General features: G+C 58.5%; 2 protein-coding genes across 2 annotated transcripts in view; one reads left to right on the top strand and one right to left on the bottom strand.

Moving 5' to 3' along the window:
- MEGF6 (multiple EGF like domains 6) overlaps nt 1-12,368 on the top strand; it is a gene marked incomplete at both ends in the record, with an annotated part of 81,361 nt that extends 68,993 nt beyond the window's left edge. The window contains 18 exons of the mRNA XM_080631504.1: nt 103-231; nt 656-784; nt 1,506-1,634; nt 1,817-1,945; nt 4,209-4,337; nt 4,493-4,621; nt 5,257-5,388; nt 6,312-6,440; nt 6,657-6,785; nt 6,901-7,029; nt 7,205-7,333; nt 7,784-7,912; nt 7,996-8,124; nt 8,562-8,693; nt 8,975-9,026; nt 9,210-9,314; nt 10,582-10,841; nt 12,181-12,368. Of these exons, the coding sequence (XP_080487630.1) occupies nt 103-231; nt 656-784; nt 1,506-1,634; nt 1,817-1,945; nt 4,209-4,337; nt 4,493-4,621; nt 5,257-5,388; nt 6,312-6,440; nt 6,657-6,785; nt 6,901-7,029; nt 7,205-7,333; nt 7,784-7,912; nt 7,996-8,124; nt 8,562-8,693; nt 8,975-9,026; nt 9,210-9,314; nt 10,582-10,841; nt 12,181-12,368 (2,417 nt within the window). The remainder of the gene's footprint in view (nt 1-102; nt 232-655; nt 785-1,505; nt 1,635-1,816; nt 1,946-4,208; nt 4,338-4,492; nt 4,622-5,256; nt 5,389-6,311; nt 6,441-6,656; nt 6,786-6,900; nt 7,030-7,204; nt 7,334-7,783; nt 7,913-7,995; nt 8,125-8,561; nt 8,694-8,974; nt 9,027-9,209; nt 9,315-10,581; nt 10,842-12,180) is intronic.
- A 231-nt stretch (nt 12,369-12,599) lies between these two features.
- ARHGEF16 (Rho guanine nucleotide exchange factor 16) lies at nt 12,600-19,855 on the bottom strand (the record flags this gene model as incomplete). The annotated part of the gene is made up of 14 exons (XM_080631399.1): nt 12,600-12,739; nt 13,192-13,293; nt 13,684-13,757; nt 14,122-14,331; nt 14,670-14,824; nt 14,955-15,047; nt 15,694-15,768; nt 15,945-16,074; nt 16,656-16,808; nt 16,960-17,120; nt 17,561-17,617; nt 18,134-18,303; nt 18,704-18,755; nt 19,328-19,855. 14 exons carry the CDS (start codon nt 19,853-19,855, stop codon nt 12,600-12,602), a joined length of 2,100 nt encoding a protein of 699 aa, XP_080487525.1.
- Nucleotides 19,856-21,627: the final 1,772 nt, after the last annotated feature.

Raw genomic sequence — 21,627 nt, 5'->3', positions numbered from 1 at the left:
ATTACAGCAGCAAAAAAGGCCACCAAGAGGCATCTCCTCTGCCGAGAGGTCTCCAGCTCTCTGTATAGGCGTGTTGTGGGGGTTTCTCCTTTGTTTTCCCAGCCTGTCCTGATGGATTTTATGGACTGGAGTGCCAGCAAGCCTGCGACTGCCTCCACGGTGCCCACTGCGACCATGTAACAGGGCAGTGCTACTGTGCCCCCGGCTGGGACGGGCCCCGCTGCAGCCAGGGTAGGGGTCCCTGTGGCTGGGGTGGGGTGGAGTGGGGCAGGAGCAGCCCCAGCACCCTGAGGTCTGGGGGTCTGTTCCCCCATGTGAAGTTAATGCTGCATAGCAGGGAAGTGTTTGGTTTTGGAGAGGGGCTGGGGGGCTGAGCACGTTGTTGTTGAATGCAGTGAGAGCATAAGCATCCTGCAGAACAGATTCCAAATGGACAGAAGGATGTGACACTGATGACAAGAGCAGTGTCCCTGTTTGCACATCAGCCCCCTGTAGATTACAGCACCATAAAACCCAGCTTCTGCAGCCGTCCCCTGCAGCCACTGCACCAGTGGTGGTTCCTCTCCCAGACACGGGCATTGGGGATGGTTGGGAAGAGCCTGTCTGCTGTCATTCCTACCCAGTAACAGCCCTGCCTGCTTCTGCTCCCATGAAGTGTGCCCGGAGAACAGGTATGGCCAGAACTGCAGCCGGACCTGCCAGTGTCTCAACAACGCGACCTGCAGCCACATCAGCGGCCGCTGCCTCTGCGCAGCCGGCTGGATGGGACCCATGTGCCAGCAAGGTAAAACACCTCATGGTCGCTTCCCAGCCCAGGCTGCTGCTTCCCCTGCCAGAGCACGGAAAACCCCTGGGGGGTTGGAGCTTTCAATGAGCAGGACTACAACAAAGCAGAGGCAGTGCAATAGCAAGGGCAGATTGCAAGTGAGATCACAATTAGCTGGGCAGCCTTCTTGATTTATTCACTGAGAGACAAGCCAAGAGGTTGCCTGCTCCAAGAGCACCAGAAACTGCAGTTTCATAGTGGCACGTAGGGAAGCAGCTTTGCCATCTGAGCATCCAGACACCAAGTCAGTGATGCCTTTGGGCTCAGCTCAGGGAAACTGCATTCGTGTGCTGAGATGGCTGTATTTCTGTGCCAAGCACTGGCACTGTCTGGGGTGAGGAAAGGAGGATGTTCTGCAGCTCAGATCAAAGGTGTTGGCTACCAAATGAGCATCTCTCGTGGCTGCTGAACTCACCCAACCTCTTTTATTTTGTGTATTTGCTACCACCAGAGCTAAGGAGGCTCTAAAGGGATGAGGCACCAGTTCCATGTGGTCATCACTGCCTTAAGCACCTGTGCTGCTTAAAACACCAAATGTCCTCATGTGGGCACCTTGGCAGCTTGGGGGGATCATGGGCTCCTCTCCCTGCCTCTCATTACAAGCTCCAGCCACTTCAGATCAGGCTGTTTGCCTTTGGAGGCATTTTCTGACTGGGACATTTGCCTGCTTTTCCCTCAGCGTGCCCGGCAGGTTCCTATGGGAAGAGCTGCCGCCAGCGCTGCCTCTGCCGGAACGGTGGCACTTGTGACCCTGCCACGGGGCTCTGCGCTTGCCCCGCAGGGTGGACAGGGCTGGCCTGCGAGCAGGGTGAGTACCGGTGCGTCGGCAGCGCTCACAAATGGGCTCTGGCGCAAACCTGCCCCGTCTTGGACCTGGTTTCCATCGGAGGCTGGGGGTGCTGTGCGGTGCGCACCCACGAGCGCGGTGATGGGGTTTGCGTTCAGGGCAGTGGGTGTCTGGGTGGTGTTTCACTGTGTGCCCCCTCCCAGAGTGTGCCCAGGGACAGCACGGGCCCGACTGCCAGCAGCGCTGTGAGTGCCACCATGGAGGGCTCTGCGACCGCCGCACCGGGCTCTGCGCCTGCCAGCCGGGCTGGACCGGAGAGAGCTGCGAGAGCCGTGAGTGGGGCACGGGGGCAGGATGGGCACCGTGTGCTGCATCAGAGCTGTGTCACTGCCCTGGTGCTGCATCAGTGCTGCATCACTGCCCTGGTGCTGCATCAGTGCTGCGTCACTGCCCTGGTGCTGCATCAGAGCTGCATCACTGCCCTGGTGCTGCATCAGTGCTGCATCACTGCCCTGGTGCTGCATCAGTGCTGCGTCACTGCCCTGGTGCTGCATCACTGTCCTGGTGCTGCATCAGAGCTGCGTCACTGCCCTGGTGCTGCATCAGTGCTGCATCACTGTCCTGGTGCTGCATCACTGTCCTGGTGCTGCATCAGAGCTGCATCACTGCCCTGGTGCTGCAACAGTGCTGTGTCACTGCCCTGGTGCTGCATCAGTGCTGCGTCACTGCCCTGGTGCTGCATCAGTGCTGCGTCACTGCCCTGGTGCTGCATCACTGCCCTGGTGCTGCATCAGTGCTGCATTAGTTCTGCATCAGAGCAGAACACTGCAGAGAGGGCTCGTGGCTGCTGTGGTTCCAGCTGCGTGCCCTGGCTTTGCTCACTTGAGAGCTGTCCTGAAAGTGATGGTGCACACAGAGGTCACACAGGAGCCTGCAATGGTGCTGGGGGTGAGGGATGGGATCTCCAGAGGCACAGCCCCCAGGCTACAAGCAGTGGCGACACTTGCTCTGTCCCGTTCAGTTTAAGAGTAACAAAGGATCATCTTTCCGTTCCTTCTTGTTCACTTTACTGACTATACAGGCCCTAAATCCCTGGCTTCAGTCGGAAGCCCCAGCAAATAGTTGCATCCGTTATTCGGCAGGCTCCTGTGCTCACCTTATCTTTAAACGTAACACATACCCTGGCAATCCCTTTACTATGAGGAAGTGTTGAAAAGGCTATTGGCCTTACTAAGAGTAGCAACAGTGACTCCATCAAATATCAGCACATCAAGAAGAGATCCACAAGCTTCTTCCTTTTCAGGGGTCATGACACCTCAGCCTGGCATATTCCTTATATTACGGTGTAAAAGGCGTGTCCTAATCCAGTGCTGTTGCTTGTCTGGCATAAGGCAGCTGCCCACTGCAGCTACATCTGCCATCAGCCTCACCACAGGCTCTCAGTTTTCCTGCCCGGCCATGCCTCAGCTTCCAGAGGTTGCAGATGGTTTTGGTGCCAGCCAAGGGCAAGCAGCCACATCCTCCCCTCACAGAGTCATGTCACACTCTTCCAGAGCCCAGAACCCAGCAGTGAGGTCCCTTGCAATGAGGCAGCATTAAGCTGCTGGGTTGGACATTATGAAGGATGGGCATTGGAAGGTTTTGGCTCCGAGTGTCCCTGTGTTTGGCCGTCACACCCTGGGGACCTTCCCTGCCTCCCACTTCCTTGCACTGGGCTCACCCACAGGTTCACTTTTAGCATTTCTTTCAACATAAATGAATTAAAAAACCCACCCACAAATGCAGAAGTTACACATTTGGGTTATTTTAATGCAAGAATCATCCCCTTGGCTTCCCGGAGCCGTACTGCAAACTGGATGTGCCAATACCTGCCTAGCTGTGTGCATGGAGCAGCCACCTCCCGCCACAGCTACATGTGCAAACGCATCCCTTGCATGGCCGAGCAGCCTGTTTGGACAGGGACTCACCGAGTTTGCTGCATTCATTCATGAGGCAGAAGTGAAAATGAGCTTCCTGGATTCTGCTCCTGCAGTGCTGACTTCTGCACGGTGCCGGTACTGCACACAAGTTGTTCTGCTGCTGTGTTACAAACCAGGTGCTTCTACAGCAGGAAAAGCAGCAAACCTAAATGATGATTCAAACACACTGTGCTGGCACCCGGCTCCCATCAGACAGTGCCAGGAATAACACTTCCAAAACCATGTGGTGCAGTTGAACAGAGACTTTCGCACTTGATTGGCGACCGTGAGCATTACGCTTCCCACCCATACACCCTGAGTGGGTTTGACTGGTGATGCTGCACCAGAGAGGGATGGCAGTGCCCATGCAGGCAGGCTGATGCTGCCCATCACCACCAAACCAAAGGCGAGAAGAGCTGTTGGCTCCTGCCACTGTGCTTGCTATAATAATACAATGGCATAGCATAATAGTATAATGCCTTTGCTGGTGGCAGATGTCACTGGTCTTGTCACAGTACCGCGATGGCTTGGCAGGACTGAAAGGGACAGGAATCAAGTGTGCGCCTGCAGAAACTGCAGTGAAGGAAGACCTTTCTTTGGGTAATTTGTTGTCTCTCCCACGTTTGCGTCTCTGCAGCTTGTCCAGAGGGGCTGTTTGGGGCGCGCTGTGAACAGCACTGTGACTGTGGGGACAATGTGACGTGCCATCATGTTACTGGTGCTTGCGATTGCCCCCGCGGCTGGAGGGGCCGGCGCTGTGAGAAAGGTGAGGCAGCAGCATCCCTTCATGGCACATCACACCACCCAGCTCCAACCCCTGCCACGGGCAGGGACACCTTCCACTAGAGCAGCTTGCTCCAGGCCCCATCCTGCCAGGGATGGGGCAGCCACGGCAGGATCCCTTTGCTTGTTTTCCCTCAGCCTGCCTGCCGGGATCCTTCGGGAAGGGCTGTGCCAGCCGCTGCGCCTGTCCCCAGGGAGCGCCCTGCGATCACATCACGGGCCGTTGCGGCTGCCCGCCGGGATTCACGGGCTCTGCATGTGAAAAGGGTATGGAGATGGGAGTGAGCCTCTTCCAGCCCCACTGCCAGGCTCTGGGACAGGATGGGTCAAGCGACTGCTGCAGAAAGTAGAGGAGGAAAACAGGAAAAACAAGGGAAAAAATACCCCAAGAGCGAGCGGTGCCAAGGAGCAGCTCTCATCTTGGCGGCTGAGTGCATGCCTGCACAACGTTAGCAAAGCAGAGGGAGCCAAGTGGGAAATCAGAGCTATGTATTTATCCAGAGGATTAGCAATAAATCAGTATTAAAATGAGCTCCTGTGGGTAGGAGCAAGTCTGGAAGGGCCAGAGGCATGTGAGCACATTCCTTACCCAGAGAACAGGGGTGTATTTGCCATGTCTCTGTGTGTGGGGATGGGAGCTTGTGGGATTATGAGGGTAGGTCAGGCCAGCATTGCAAAAGGCAGATAATGCCTTTAAGTACTCGGGTTTCTTTTCAATCCAAGTCTTTCCTGGAGTCAAAGGACCATTTGCATGCGGGTCCCTTTGCTTTTTGGGTGGCAGAGGACTCTCACTGTCTGAAGGGCTTCCTAAATCCTGGCTTAAAATGAAAAGGGGGAAAAGCTTTGCACGGAGGGGTGGGATAGCCCCTGCTGTGTGAGCTCAGTGCCCTCTCTCCTGACAGCCTGCCGGCCGGGGACCTTTGGTGAGGGCTGCAGCCGGATGTGCCAGTGTGCCAGAGCCACCCAGGAGTGCCACCCGGTCACCGGCGCCTGCGTCTGTGCCCCCGGCTTCCACGGCCCCACCTGTGAGCTGGGTGAGTCCTCTCCATCCCTCTGCTGCTTCACGGACCCTTTGCGTTGTCCCGAAAGCTCGGTGCCGGTGCTGAGCCATCACCCCCGGCACAGGGATGGCACTGGGGTGACCACCGGAGCAGCCGCAGCCTGGGGAGCACGGCTCACTGGTGTGGCCCCAAGCACAGGCTCTGCTGGGTTGCCTGGCCTGGTTTCTTGCCCTGGTTGCCTTTGTCCTCACTGGCATGGCTGAGGTCTCCTCTCACTCTGTTCTTAGCCATTACCCAGCTCTTGCAGCTGGGGAGCTGAGTCCATCCGGACAAGTGTCCACTTGCTGCCTTGTCCAAGCCTGGTCCTGCACACAGACGAGAGGCTCTGACCTCTGCAATGCGCCTCGCTGACTAATGGCGAGTAGGAGTTCATGAAAACAAAACATCACCCAATCTGTGCTCAGGCTGGGGATTTCCTTTGGAACTGGGGGCTATTTCCCAGCTACATCTTCAGCAGGGAGGTTCTGCATGGTCCAAAGCTGCTTGGGGTTGTTGCATGTTTGCCTTGGGGCTACTTAGGAATGGTTTCTGTTTGGCTCCTGCTGAATGGGAGAAGCTGTCGCATTCCTGCACCTCAGTGTGCGCCACCAGGAGGGCAGAGGCACCTGAGCATGGCTTGCAGGAGCCTGTGGTGCCTGGGTCACACCTGGCACAAGCAGCTCTGGAAGGGATGCGTGTGTGTGAGTTGCTGTAGGTGGGTGCCTCGTGACTGCTTTGAAGCAGCTCAAAGTGGATCAGAACCCTGCTGACTGTGCCAGCCTGGCACAAACCCGCCTCCAGCAGAGCTGTCTGCTTCCTCTTGGATGAAGTGCCTGTGTGAAGGCACGTGGTGGGCTTTTCCAGGGTGTTTTTCCAGGTTATCAGCCTTCTATCGGCACCGTTCCTTTATCCCGCAGAGTGCTCCCCCGGCCGGTACGGCCGGAACTGCGAAAGGGCCTGTGAGTGCAAGAACGGGGCCTCGTGTGACCCTGCCACGGGCATGTGCCACTGCCCTGCAGGCTACATCGGCGCTGACTGCAGCATCGGTGAGTGCCCGGCTCAGCCGGCATGAGCTCACGGGAGGTGAATGGTGGAGGGTGCAAATCCTGCACACAGCCGGGCTGCCAACCCTGCCCTGCTGCATCAGCTGGAGCGCAGCTCCTCGTGTCACTTTACACCCTGCACTGTCCCCATGGCTTTACTCACATTCCATGGGGAAGTCTTTGCATGACCAAAGCAGCTCAAGGTTTCCCTCCTTCCAGGATGTCCCGCTGGTCACTACGGCAAGGACTGTGCACGGGTGTGCTCCTGTGGGGAAGGTGCTACCTGTCACCCCATCACCGGAGACTGCGTTTGCCCACCAGGAAGAGCTGGTCCCACCTGTGAGCAAGGTAAATGTCACCAGTACACGCAGGTCCTGGGTGGGAGCCGATTTCCTTACCTGAAGAGCTCTGCTTGTGCTGGGTGCTCCTGTCTGAAGTGCTCCGTGTGCCCCTGGTCCCGCAGGCTGTGAGAAGCACCGGTTCGGGGTGGGCTGCCAGCAGACCTGCTCCTGCCGCAACGGGGGCCTGTGCCACGCAGCTGATGGCTCCTGCTCATGTGCGCCCGGGTGGACCGGGGAGTCCTGCGAGTCAGGTAACCCTGCCTTCAACGCATGGTCCTGCGCTGGCCCGGTAACTGAGCCCGTTCAGTCTGTTCCACGCTGGGTCCAGTTCCTGTTGTCCCCACCTGTGCCTGTTCTGCCTTACCCCATCGCATCCCTCTGAAGCACAGAAGGGGTCAGGGATGCCTCACTGCATCTTCCCTGCAGAATGCCCGCCGGGATCGTACGGTGCCAACTGCCAGCTCCGCTGTGCCTGCCTGCACAACGCCTCCTGCGACCCGGGGACCGGAGCCTGCCGCTGCCCCGCAGGGCACTATGGGCCCCTCTGCGAGCACAGTGAGTTGTGACAGCAGAAACACCTCTGCCTTTGCAAGGGGTGCTGTTTTCTAGAGCTCATCTATGGGGCAGGACCATAGGACCAAGCTGTGATTCGCTGCAGTCACACACGTGGCTGCCTGCAGCACTGGGCTCTTCTTTTCTTACCAGTGTTCACAGGGAATCACACCCAGGTAGCAGAATAGTCACAGACAAGGTAATTTCTATTCTCTATTCTATTCACTATATGGAGGTGCCTTTCCAAGGCAGCTGAGCATGTACATCACCGCTGAACAGCTTAGGGCTGAGTAGCCAGAAGAGAGCTGCATACATCTGGGCTCTGCTCAAACAGAAAGGCTCACTGCTTCTCTCTGGTGGGCTGATGGAGGCTTTGCTGCAGAGTTAAGTGCAGCTGAGCCTGGGTTCACCCCAGCCATGTTTTAACGAGCTCCCCATCCGGCTCCATCCCAGGTTGTCCCCCGGGTTTCCATGGAGCGGGCTGCAGGGAGCACTGCGACTGTGAGCACGGAGCAGGCTGTGATCCCATCACTGGTCTGTGCCGGTGTCCCGCTGGGCTCCATGGCGAGCGCTGTCAGACAGGTACTCATCCTCCTCTTGGGAACAGGCGGGATCCCGAGGCAGGATCTCACGCTGCATGTGCTGTATCTCACCTCCCAAAACAGGCTGCAAGGAGGGAACGTATGGAGAGGGATGCCAGCAGCTCTGCGACTGCATCGGCAACGCGCCCTGCGACCCGGCCACGGGGCACTGCCTGTGCCCCCCAGGGAAAACTGGCCTCAAGTGTGGCTCAGGTGAGTGAAGCAGTGCTCGGGAAGGCGGAAAAGGGGACCCAGTCCTAAAGTGGATGCAAACCCCGCCTGTTGCAGCTAAATCCTCATGGAAGGGGGCTTTCTTTTTTGTGTGTGCCCCCCAAAGCAGTGAGAGGGCATCTCAACAGTGGTCACCTTGCCAGCCTCTGTTTATAGCCAGATCCGAATGCAAATGCTCCCCCAGCCTCCAGTGTCCTCATATTTAGCTCCCCAGAGTCAAAAGGCTGAGGATCAAACGTAGGAGGAACACCTTGTTAGCCTTGGGGTGTCCTGTACCACCAGAGCCCGAGAGCAGGAGGGGGAGAGGCAAAATCTCTGCCTTCCGCTGCACCCAGGCTCCCCCCCAGCAGGAGATGCCTGTGCCCAGCAGCAGCATCGGGCTGAGCCCCAGAGCCCAGCACCTCCCTGTTCCTCCCCAGACTGCCGACCGACCGAGTATGGCCCCGGCTGCAGCCTGCCCTGCCAGTGTGCCCCCAGCAGCTCCTACTGCAACGCTCGCAACGGCCAGTGCTTCTGTCTGCACGGGTACACGGGACCGACCTGTCGGGAAGGTAACGTATGGGTGCAGCGCCACAGTGAGTACCACTGAACGTGGGGGGACCTGAGTGCAGAGCCTGCTACAGAGGAGGAGGGATGCGGTGGGACCCGTGCTTAGGCTGCAACTCATGGCCTGGTGCATTGGTTGTGTGTTGAGCTAAAAGCTCAACTAAACCCAGCCACACAGTGTAGCACTTCCCAATGCCCTGCCCAAACCACGACTGACCCCAGTGCCTTGGAGTGAGTCCCCTGCGGGTGCTGGGATGCTGGATGGACAGTATGCCTTGCTTTGCAGGTGGTACCCCCCGTCTGCCATCGGCCGAGCACCCCTCCTCGGTCCCAGGTCAGTAACCAGCCAACAAGTGGCCTCTTGCACACTGGGGTGCGGGCAGCAACCTAAACCCACTGCTCCAAGGTGCAGCAGCAGAGCCTGGCTGCGAGCAGTGGTGCTGGGGATCAGCCTTGAGCATCTCCCCTCTGAGACACAGACACAGCCAACAGTGACTGACCCATCCTGCTTTCCCTTACAGCAGCGGAGCCCACCGGCTCATCTCCATCCCAAGGTGGGCTCCGGCCAGGAGAACACTAGGTCCTGCAGCCACCTCCTGCACAGTGGCCAAGTGGCCACCTGAAGAGTCAGTGACCTATTGAATGAACTTGTTTACAAGCCACGTCCTGACAGCCCAAACTGCTGCTTTTGGAGTTGTCTGAGCCAGATTGGAGCACCGAGTGTCACCAGTTCCACCACGATGGCACGTGCTGGGCTCCCCACTACGCACACCGACACCGGCCAGACACCAGCAGGAACAGTTCAGAAGCATTGCTTCTCATAAGCAGACTTTGATAGCTTCTGGCAAATTGCTGCCCTTCTCTTTTGGGTGCTGGTCTTGAGGCGGCTGAAATTATGGCCCAAACCAGGTATTTATGCAACCAGACCTATGGGAAGCTGTACACTGGTGGTGTCAGGACTGATGGCTGAAAGCGCCCGGCTCTCCTGGGATCGTGCCTCCTGCACAAGTGCCACCTCCCCTGGATCTTTAAATCTGAATTTGCAATGGTCTCTTACTGCAAGTTATTGGAGGTGTCGGGCTCTGGCACTTACCCACAGCTCTGCAGGGCCTCTGTCTGCAGCATGATCCATCCCACCAGTCCAGCAGCAGGCAATGCCATCCTCACTGTGATGCAGCCTGCTCTTGCTAGCTTTCAGGGCGTCAGGAGCCTGTTTTTCATGCCAGGAGTGCACATCCCATGACATTTGCTCCAACGAAAAGAAAGCCTAAATTAAGTGTGATAATCCAAGATATGTTGTGGACAGACACAAACCTCTTGCCTGGCCTGGTAAATGCAGAACCCTACTTGAATGCTCTCACCCCAGCCTGGGACATGTGTTATTTTGGCGTTCCCAGCACTGGGAAGGGGATGGAGGTGGGAGCAGCAGCTGGATGCTGGCTCGGTGGGGAACATGGAGCCACAGCAAAGCCTCAGCTGCCACCTGCGGCAACCAGAACACAAGAGCCCAGCACGGCCCCAACTGCTTCATCCATTTGCACAAAGCTCTGGGGAGCAGAGCCCGAGAGCTGCCCATGGCAGGAGACACCAGCTCTGCGCAGGGGACGGGCTCTCCCCAGCCTGCACATCTGCCTCTGCCGCCGCTGCTGCAGCCCAGCCCTGCCCGGGCACTCGGCCTTTGAGTTATTGCCACAGGGGCCAACTGAAGACAATGAAAGAATGGTTTCTTTCCCGATGGGATTGATTTTAATCTGCACAGAACTTGTCAGGTTGGGCGAATTCTGCTCTTGTTTTATTTCTTCCTCAACAGCATTTTTTGCGTTAGATGTCACTGTTGTGAAGAAAGGCTGTTAATGTAAGGACGCAGTGAAGGACCAAACCGGTGTCATTAAGGCTGGATGGTGAACGATGGGTAACCAGGGAGGAGGAAGAGTTTGCCCGTGCGCCAAACGCCCCTGACCCCCTGCTCGTGGCGCTGCCCCTGCTCCAGACAATCACACCTTTGGGGACCTTTGCCTTGAGGCGGCCGGGGCAGAGCACCAAGGATTCTGTGTGTTCCCTGGCCAGCAGCGAGCCACAGCCCCGCACCGTGCGCCTGCGCCCAGCACCCGAGCCGGGCTCTGCAGGGCCAGCAAGGAGCCGGCTGATGGCAAGTGAGGCCACCGCGTCCCACCGGCCACCCGCAGGGCACGGAAGGGCTCTGCCTCCGTGGAGCTGCTCCAGGAGAGCACGGACACATCCCTGGCCTTAACCATGGGGATGGATCCGTCCTGTCCTGTCCCAGCACAGGGGCCTGAGCTGCAGCTCTGTGGCTGGGAACAAATCACCCGTCTGAGGAACTCTGTACCTGTATTTTTATATCATGGCTTGTTCTCCTGTTCGTATTTCTTAATACAGTTTGTTTGCCGTATCCCTTTCCGTGTAGCCAGTGTCTCACTGCTTGGATCCCACCTCTTCTATTTAGAACTGATGAAAAACCTGAATTCTTCCACAGTTAAGAGAAATAAACAGAAAGCCTCACTTAGTCTCAATGGACCTTGTCTCCTTCAGTCAATTACACCTGGGACAGCAGGGTTTAGGCAGCGATTCTGAAGGATGGTTCCTGAGATGTGTGTATGGGGAGAACAAGCAGAGGCTGGAAGGATGCTGCCTGCAGAAGGATGCTTTCCTGTTAGAGCTGACAGTGACGAAACCTGGCTCCTTGGTGTTGATGTGACACGGAGCTGCCATCTCCATCCCCTCTAACGGGTCAAACACAGGGACCCATGGATGCTGCTGCCATTGCACACAGGTCCCTTTTGGATAAGGAAAACATGCATCTCATTGAGATCCTTTAACAGTTTAATGAAAACAGACCCGTTACAGCAATGCTGCCCCTCTGAATCCAAACCCAGGCAGTGCACAGAGCTGCCTTACCCCAAAACTGCAGCCACTGTTTCCCACCCCGAAGGCCCTACAGTGTTAAATATCCATGGAAAACCCAGATCCAAACAGCACTGCTGGGACAAGAGACCCCCCCCCTGCCTCAACCCGCTTCATTAACCACATGTCAGTGCTAATTCTGAGGGAGAAGGGGAGCAGAGGGGACTGCTCTGCCTTGGCAAGGCTGAGGTTCGACCCCCTGTGACCATATCCTGCTCCTGCAGGGCTGAGTCCCCCAGGTTCAGCTGGGATCCACAGCATCGCTCCCCTTTGTGCTCCCGGCTCACCCATACAGCAGGGCTTGCAAATTGCTTCCCAGTGCCTGGAGCATTCTATTTCTGGCCAGAGCTGGCTCCCTGAGAACAACTCTTGACTGCATCAGCTTCTGCTGCCTGCTAGTTCAGTGAGCGGCTGAAAGGTGGTGGCACTGCTCACCCCGCAGGGTCAGAGCCAAGAATAACTGGGAGGGAAATGGGGGGAAAGGAAGAAAATAGGGAATCATGAGAGAAAAAAACAGGTCAAGGAATAGCTGAGGGTATGGATTTGAGGTCCTGAAGCTCCTGGGTTCAGGTGTGCTCCCTCGGCCTCAGCTCTTCCCATGCAAGGTGCGCAGTCGCTGCCAGCGGGCACTGGTCCAGGCGTCAGCAGGGATGGAGGTGGCAGCACGAGCTCCTTCACAGAGCCCCGAGCACAGCCGCAGCCTTTTCAACTCGAGCCAAGCCCTGGGCTGCCTCCTGAAGCCTGTTCCAGGTCATTAATATCAGTGCTGGGCAGCAGCGCCCGGCTGCCAGGTCTCACATTCATCAGCTGCTGTCACAGCCGCTACCCAGACCGGTCCTGAGCAACAAGAATTGCTGCTGGTGGCTGCTCAAGACAAATGAACTCAATAAGAAAGGCTCCCCCGCTCCCTTCTTGCTCTGGGCTCAGTCCACAGGGGTTTGAAGACCCCCAAAACGAGTCGCATTGAGGCACCTTTGCTGGGCTGGCAGCTACACGTCGGTCTCGAGGCGCAGCCGCTCCATGCGGCGCACGTTGCACTCCACGGCCGTGCGGCTGGTGATCTGCCGAGCGCAGGCCTGCGGGAACCAGCCCCTCTCCCCATCCCGGAGCCGCTCCCCCCAGCACCAGCCTAGGAGCAGAACAGAGGCGGTCACACAGTGAGGAACGGCTGTGGCTCCTGGGGATGGCGGGAGGGCTGCAGCACCCCCCTTCCATGGAGGTGCCGGCTGGGGGCATCCCGGGAAAGCTTTGCACAGGAGGAGTTTCTGATTTACTGCTGCTCTGGGGCTTGTTTCTCACTTCTGAGGTCTCTGCTGCTGGCTGCCAGCCACAGCCTGCCCACAGGAGTCACTGCTAAGGCAGTAGCCACCTGTGGCAGTGCCACCCCCATCAGCCTCCAGGGACCCACCATCATCCAGCGGGACAAGGCACCAGTCAGCAACACGGACCCCACCAACAGCCGCAGGTTCCTGGAAGCTTCTGGTAACTGCTATAACCCCGCTCCGCTGCGATCACTGAAGCTTTTCCCCCTCCCATAGCTCCACCGAAGGCAAACCCTCCCCGGCCGCAGTTGACACTCACCGTCCTCTCCCCCCAGCACCAGGACGACGTCAGCCTGCTGCAGGGAGATCTCATCCGCTTGCTTAGCCAGGTAGGGCTGGGTTATCTCCACTTGGCTCAGATCTGCAGAGCACAGGGGCAGAAGGGACCCAGGGAGAAGATGAGGCCAGGACCCACAGCCCCGCATGCCTGCTCCAGCCCAGCCTGGGTGCCCACCCCTTCAGGGACCACAGCTCCATTCCCTTCTTGTCCCTGCCCCTCCAAGTACACAGGGAGGGGAAGCAAATCCCAACAGCCTGAGGCATCCCTGGAATTTCATTGTGCCTCAGAGGGAATGTATTTAAGGTTTATCATGACTGATAACTTCATGGGAGGCAATTCCTAAGGAGCAACGCTTGGTATCCACGTTCTCCTTTCCATCAACACACATCCGCAGCTCCTCCAGCCGGAGCAGGTAAGAGCACGGGAGAAACCCTGTGCCTGCAAATGCTCAGGCTGTGGCACAACCAGTACCTCCTTTAGGAGTTGGGTCCGGTTTCTCCTTTTCCCTGTGCATCAGCGCAGCGATCCACCGGGCACGGTCACTCCTGGCAGAGGGGAAATCCATATCACAAAGAGAGCCTCAGAGAGCATCCGTGATGCCAGCAGTAGCTGGGAAATTCCCAGCAGGATAGAGGCTTTCAACGGGCAGTCAGACCAGACAAGCATTTGATCAGAGCATTCAACGTTCAGGTATTTTGGAAGCAGTACACACTGCTTAATTTGGACACAGGAAGCATTAGATGGGAATTATAAGGGAAATCTAAGAGACAGAAAGAAGCAAAACCAGGGAGAAACCCACACAGGTCCCCCTTCCATGCAGGCAGGAAAAGGTGCAGAACCTCAGAGGGATTTCCAAGGAACCAGCTTATCCCACAGGCACCAACGGGCGCCCTGTGACACTCCACTCACAGCGTCTCTGCCGACAGCACGATCTCCTCCCGCCGGCCCTCGCTGTCCTTCTCCATCACCACCCGGAGCAGGAACCCCCCGGCCGTGCTGCGGGCTGTGCTGCTGCTCCCAGGCTTGCCGGGCGGAGGGGAAGGTGGATCCGTGTTCTCCATCTTCTCCACCGTGACCTGGTCCAGCGTGGCGTAGTTGAGGACAGCGTAGCTCTCCTCGCTGCAGCAAGGATGGGAGCGGTACCTCAGCCACGTGGATGCTGCCGGTGGGGACTGAGCTCCCTCCCCTGCTCAGAGCCCCGTGGGTGAAGTTCAGCATCCCTGAGGTGACTGTCACAGCCAGGACATGAGCTGATGCGCGAGGGGGGGGACATGGCTCTGCAGGCTTGCGAGCCACCCACAGTCATAAGCAAGGCCAAGAGCAGCAGAGGTGCCTGCTTCCCTTCCCAATCTCAACTGAAAGCCCAAGACACCCTTGAGATTTCCCTGTGTGCTGCTTGGGAAATGGAGATTTTAATCCGTTTCCATGGAAAGGAAGGGACCACCCTGGACACCCACCTCTTCTTCTTGGTTATGATGAGGACGTCATTGAACGAGAAGAGGTAGCAGAGCCTGCCTGCGCCCCGGCGGAAGATGCCGGCCTCTTCCGAGAGCAGCAGGTACAGCTCCCCCCGCTTCAGCAGCCAGCGGGACGCGGAAATCAGTGGGAATGGCTGAAAGGGATCCAGGGAAAGTCTGACTGACTGCCTGGCAATGGGCAAGCCTTCCTGGAAGGATTCCCAGCATAGGTCCCACATGCCCGGGACAGACCCCTCTAACAGCACAGCCCAGATTCCCCCTGACCTTCCTCTTCCCAAATTCCAGCTGTTTCTGCAGGGTGTACATCTGCTCCGTCCTCTCCATAGCACGAGCGCCTTCATTGCAGTTCTTCACCAGCTAGAAACAGAACAGCACCACAAGGGTCATCCTTCACACCAGCACTGCTGGGTTGGGTGCTGCCCTGCCGCAGGCAGGGGAAACAGCCAAGCCCGAGCACAGGGTTCAAGCCAGGTTTGGGGAAAGGCAGCTGGAGGTTCTCCTGCCATGAGATCTCTGGGAGAGAGGTGACACATTCGCTCAGCCTGGAGAAGGACCAAAGCAAAACCACACCAAAACTGAGGAGCAATATGAAGAGGAAGAACTAATCATCGAAGACAGGGTTAAGAGAGGAGGATGAACAATCAGACGATGGAAGGCAGGACAGAAGCCTTCCATAGGCAGGTGAAGCATCACCACTGTTTACACACCCTGAGGGTGGCTACAGGGTGCCCTGGCCCCTCTGCCAGCCTGATCACTGCGGTCCAGCAAGGACAAAGGATGGACCAAAGGGGAAAGATGATGAGAAGAAGAAGGAAAAAACCAAGATCAGGTAAAAAAGGTGAGCAAGGGAGAAGATGTGAACACCCAGCAGCTATTGGAGAAGAGGTATCTCAAGAGAACTGACGCAGGGAGGAAGACCGAGTCCAGCATGGCAGGCTCAGGCCTAGTGATGGAACGGTGCGCAGGGAGGAGGAAAGGTGGAGAGGTGGCAGCCGGGCCTCACCTTGCTGATGGCTTTCAGGGCTCTGGTGGCAGCTCCATAGGCTGCAGTGCACGCCTTTGTTTTCTGACAGACAGTCTAGAAAGTCAAGGTAAGATGCTTTAGTGACACTGCGAGACAGGACCTGCACATCGGCTGCTTCCCTGGGATGTCTGATGCTTGAGCTGTTCCCAGTGCTCAGCAAACTGAAGAAGGGTGCAACACGGCCACCTCTTCAGAGGTGCCAAGCAATGCCACCGTGTGACTTTACTTACATCTAACAGCAGAGGAAGCCGGGTTACCCTCTGCATAGGGAGAATGAGAAATGAGATCATTGGCAGGCCTCCACATTCTGGTTTCCTTTCAATTTGTTTCAAGGTCTCTTTAAATAAGGGGTTTGTGGCTCTGGAACAGGACAAGAAAGCTCCATTATCTCGGCTCTTCAGCTGCCAAGGTTTTCCAGCAGCTTTCCATGCAGGAGCAGTGCAGCACAGCGGGGGCACTGCCCTTTGCTCAGCAGCAGCCGCACGAGCTTTGAGTGGAGACCAGATTGACCCACGGGTGGATGCTGGACAAGCACTTAGAGATGCTGCATCCATCAAAAGGCAAGTAAAGCCACAGATGTACCAGCAGCAGACACAAAATAGACCTGTACCACCAGTATGATCTGGGGATGAGGAGCCTCTATGCATGTTCTAATGTGCCACACAGGTACACTCAGATACACTTGTAGTGCCCCCATTTATCCCCATCCTTCACCCTTCTTACAGCACAAGACAGATCACATCCCCATCACCCGACACAGAGGTCTAGAACTTGAACTCTGCTCAGAAAGGAGACAGCCTTCCTTAGGGAAAAGGAAGAAAACACGGCTGAGGGAGCCACATGCAGGTCCTGGTCCCATCTGCAGCCCTGTAGCATCCCCACAGCCCAGAGACCCTGTGGAGGCAATTCCTTTGCAAGCCCGAGCATGCAGCAGTACTCACAGCAGCCTCTGAAGTGTCCTCTGCTGGTAGACCTCGTTGGAGCAGTAGCTGATGTAGGGACTGAAGTGGTTCGAGGCGTGTTCTTCCACGATGTCACTGATGTCAGGAATGAGGAGGTGCTCCTGGTGCCGCTTCTCCAAGTCTTCAAAGAACCTAAGAAGAGAATTGCAACCAACCTCACCATGTGACCCGTTAGGGCTTGACAAACTAATGTATGCTCCACAATGTTCCCACTGCCACTTCCCCCGTTTTCCCAGATGGGACAAGGCTCTGGATCCCTTCTGCACAGCCCAGCTCCACTTGCCTCGTGCTGACCGTCAGGATGTCGCTGATGTTGGAGAAGAGGTGGTGATGCTCTGTCTGGGTCATGGTCTCCTTCAGCTCCTCCGACCTCATGAAGTGGCACACCAGGACACTCAGGCTGTGCATGTAGGAGTACTCAGAAGTGATGATCTCAAACATTGCCTGAAAGAAAGCGGGGCAGTGAAGATGCAACAGCACAAACAAGGCAGTGAATTAGAACTTACTACATCATGTTTACGTCCAGTTGTCACGAAGCCGCTGGAAACACTTTGCTCCAACAGTACAGCCTTCCCTGTATCATCTCCTGCACTGCCTGGCCTACACCAATAGCTTAAGTGTGGTTTGGGACACTAAGTCATTTATAATCTACAGCACTAAGATGTTTTCCCTTCCAGTGGCTATTTCCCATCAGCATCCAACAGAGATGCCTCATCCCCGTCAAAACGAGCAGGTGAGTGCTCCAGTGCTGCCCAGTCCCAGAGGTACCATCACCATGCTCCTGCACGCAGGAGCTGAACCCTGCCTGAGAGGGCTCGGACTCAGCCCCACGCATCCCACCGGTGTTTACACTGCACTGCGGGCACTGCCGAGGGTCCTCTCACCTCCTGCCGCTTGCGCTCCTCAGGGGATATCCATTGCAGGATGCCCGCTTCCAGCACCTGCGGGGGAAAGGCCGGGATGAGCAGCGAGGCCGGGGGGAGCAGACCCTTCACCACCGAGCCGTGGTCCTTGCACGCCCTCTAGTGCAGTCTGAGGCTCTGCCCAGCCCGCAGCATCGCCCACCGGTTACAGCTGAGGCTGCTCTGCAGCAGAAACACGAAATGGTTTGGGTTGAAGGGACCTTAAAGCTCCTCCAGCTCCAACCCCTGCCACGGGCAGGGACACCTTCCACTGGAGCAGGGTGCTCCAAGCCCCTGTGTCCAACCTGGCCTTGAGCACTGCCAGGGATGGGGCAGCCACAGCTTCTCTGGGCACCCTGTATCCCAGGTACCCACAGGACAACCTGCCTTCCCCCTCTCACAAGCACAACCACAGCAGCTCCACCAGCACCCCAACAAGCCTGGACAGGACCCTGCGTGTCCCAGCCAGGGCTGGACAGCCCCGGGACATCCCATTGCAAAGACTGATGCTGCAGAACCATCCACTCCCAGCTTGTTGGAGAGCACGGGCCCTACCTCCGGGAGCTGGCTCCAGGTCACTTGTGCCGGGCGATAGCTCTGCACCACGATAGCAGTGCCCGCAGGGGACGGCTCCTCCGGGATGGATTCCTCCAGCAAATCCTCATCTGACTCATGGCTGACGGAGTTCAGGCCCCTCTCCCGGATTTCCTGGTACAGCCGGGGCTCTGCACCAGGAGAGGCACGAGGTCAGCGAAGCCTCTCCCAGCCCACGGCCTCCACTCCAACCACCAAGAGCCCTGCCGCGAGCGCTGTGAGCCAGGGCCAGCACCAGCACGCCCAAGGTTGGACTTTGCACAGCACCAGTGAACCAGCAGCTTCTGCTTCCCGCAGGCTGCCCCGTGTTTGCCGAGCTGGGAGCGCTCCAGCAACCAGAACGTCATCACACCCCATTGCAGGGCTGCAATGGCCCTCCTGCTGGTGGGGAAATGGAGGCCAAGCAACAGCTCCAGGCCAGGGACATGCAGCAGCGCACGTGGCAAAGGGACCTGCAGTGAATCCAAGCTGTGCTGGGAGGCAGAGGGATGCTGGATGCTCTGGGGAAGACGGGAGGGAGGCAGCACTCACGGTCCTTGAAGGAGCCACCACGCTTCTGCACCCGCTTCCGCCCGAAGGTTCTCTGCAGGAGGAAGAAGAGGAGCAGACGCTGCAGCCCTGGGAAGCACCGAGCATCTTTGGGAAAGGCACCGGCGCGGCCGCTCGGCAAACACCGCCCTGCTCTTTCGCTCTCGTTTTGTCTGAGCTCTTATTTGCCTTCCCCAAGTGACTCAGCTTTCACCCTGTGTTATCAGGGTCACCATCCAAACCCTTCAGTAGTGGCACCGCTGCCTTTCACGTCTGTGTCTCATACCTGGACTTTGCCTGTACCGGAGTCTCCCTTTCCCCAGGCCTGCTTCACCCACGTTTGAGCACAAGCAGCCGCACACCCGGCCAACCCCTCCCTGCAAACACCCTGCAGAAGCAGCCGGTTCCCTCCCATGTCAGCTCTTCCCAGGGACCTGCAGCATCGGTTGGTGACAGGCAGGCTTCCCAGGGCAGGAGGTCACCAGGCTCAGGAGCCCTGCTAGCCCCACGCTGGGCTCACAGCTCTGGAACCAACAGGAGCTGCAGGAAAGAGGCCCTGCAGACCCCAGCTCATCACCAGCACAAGATCAATCCCCACAGTTGGGTGCCCGCGGGTGCAGAACCCACCTTGCTCCTGCCGGGGCTGTGGGCAGGCAGGGCACTGCCCTCCTCGGACACAGGTTTCAGTGAGGAGACGGCACTTGCTGGCCCCGGCTCCTTCATGGCCGCGCGGTAGGACATGTTCCTCAGGTTGCGCTTGAGGCTCCCCCCACCATCCTTCTCCTCCTCCTCTGCTTCCAGCGAGAGGCTGGGGACCGACGCCCCCTTCGGGTCGGGGCTCAGCGGCTCCCGGCTCGCCGCAGAGCTCTGGAGCCGGGACGGGTTGTGCTTGGTCCTGGTGGACACGGCCAAGCTCTTGGGGATGAGCTGCTGGGTGCCCACCTTCAGCGCGGCCGGGCTGTCCGTGCTGAGCACGATGTGGCGCGGCTCGGCCGCGGGGAGGGAGCCCATCGCCAGCAGGGAGGTGGCATCGGGCGCCGTGGTGGAGCTGTGCCTCCCGGTGGGGCTGGGGGGCTCCGGGCGCACGGGGTGGCACCGGTACTCCAGGAGGAAGGCCTTGTCGTCCACAGAGCTGCGGGGGGGGCTCCGAGACATGGCAGTGGCACAGGGAACCGGAACACTGTGTGAGACAGACAGACAGATGGGCACCTTCCAGTACCGCAGAGGGCGTTTATGTTTGGCCACCACAGGGAATCTCGGGATAGGCTCCTCTTTCCCGGGATGCTGTACACAGATCAGGCCATTCACACACCCTCATGATGCTCTCACCACCCCTGCGCCTCTCCTGCAGCTCCCTGCCATGCAGAGCGGTGCAGGATGCGCCCAGGCCTTTCCCCTCCTGTTTGAGGTGCTGTGAAAGCCCCACGGGCGCCTCACCACAAGCCTTGTGCTCCTCAAAGCTTGTTTCTGTCCCAGACCGCTCCGGGGAGCGGCTCCACACAACCAAAACCACCGGCCCCAGTCCCTGCAGCTCCTCATGGGGTGAAACTTCACCCAGCTCCTCCTGTACCACCCACACACCGCGCACCTACAGAGCAAACAACAGCGCCTCTCACCCCACTGCCTACCCCACTGCATAGTTTGAGGTAAAACTACGGTTTCATTCCTCTCAGCTGACACATTCTGTTCCACCTCCACCTCCGAGCGGGTCCTCCTCAAACGCCACAGACCAGGAAGCAGAAACCAAGACTCGAACACATTTCCCTGCATCAGGGAGTGGCAGAAGGACAGGGCAGACCCAGCCACAAAAGCTCATTTGATCAAGATGCTGCTTCCCTGCCTGCCCCCGGATGGGGCACACAACCCTCATGGCCAGAGCTCTGCAAACCACCCTGGGAAAGCCTCGGGGTACCCTTAACCCCATCCCGAGGGTGAGTCCCACCCCATAACGAGACACGGCCGCACCCGGTCCCAGCGGCGCTACAGCCCCCCCGGCCCCGCTGGACGCCCCGCAGGGGCTGGACCCCGCTTCCCGGAGCTTCACAGCCGCAGCGCAGACGGCCCCGCTGTGCCGGGAGCTGCCAGACCCGTGCCCGCACCCGGAGCGCCCCGGGGGGGGCCCCAGCCCCGGCACCGGGCACTCGCGTTGGGACGGACCCAGCCTCGGCACTCACCGCGCTCCCCTCCGCGGAAGAGGCGCTGCCGGCGCCGGGCCCCGCCTCCTCCTCCCGGGTCCGGCTGGGGCGGGGAAGCGGCGGCGCCGGGTCCCGCTGGGGCTGCACCGCCCCTGCCCTGGAGCCCGCTCGCTCCGGAGCCCCGCGCCCCCCCCCCGGGTCCCACCGCAAAGCCCCGACCCGGCCCCGCCGCGCCCGCACGTACCCGCGCCCCTCGGACCCTGCGCGGCGGCGGGGCGGGGCGGGACCGCCCCAGGGAGGGACCGGGCAGGGCCGGCCCTTGCGGCCGGGGGTTCCTGGGCTCCATCCGCTCGTCGCAGCAGATGCGGGCTCAGAGCTCATCTCAGTCTCCCCTCTGGCAGGTTCAAGCCATTCCCCTTGGCCTGTCCCTACAGGCCCTTGTCCCAAGCCCCTCTCCAGGTTTCCTGCAGCCCCTTTAGGCACTGGAGCTGCTCTAAGGGCTCCCCTTCAGGAGCCTTCCCCAAGGGCACGTCTCAGGCTCGCTTTGGCAGCTGAAGGCTGCAGAGATCACACACAGCCCCCGGGTCGCTCCGGTGCCACACGCTGCGCCGGGAGCTGCAGCTGCCGGGATTGGATCCAAGGTCAGGCTGCGGCCGCTCCCAGCGCTCAGCGCATTCCCTGGGAACGGGCTTCTCTGTGACCTCCTCTTCTGCCCCTGCTCTGATTCCTCCCCCCTAAAAATGGAGCCTTTTTCTCGCTGGTTCGTGGTGAATCTCAAGTGCTTTCTGGATG

This window comes from Psittacula echo (assembly GCF_963264785.1).
Source record: "Psittacula echo genome assembly, chromosome: 17".
Lineage (NCBI taxonomy): Eukaryota > Metazoa > Chordata > Aves > Psittaciformes > Psittacidae > Psittacula > Psittacula echo.
Note: the sequence above shows the minus strand (reverse complement) of the source record. Positions and strands in the feature narration are given on the sequence as shown.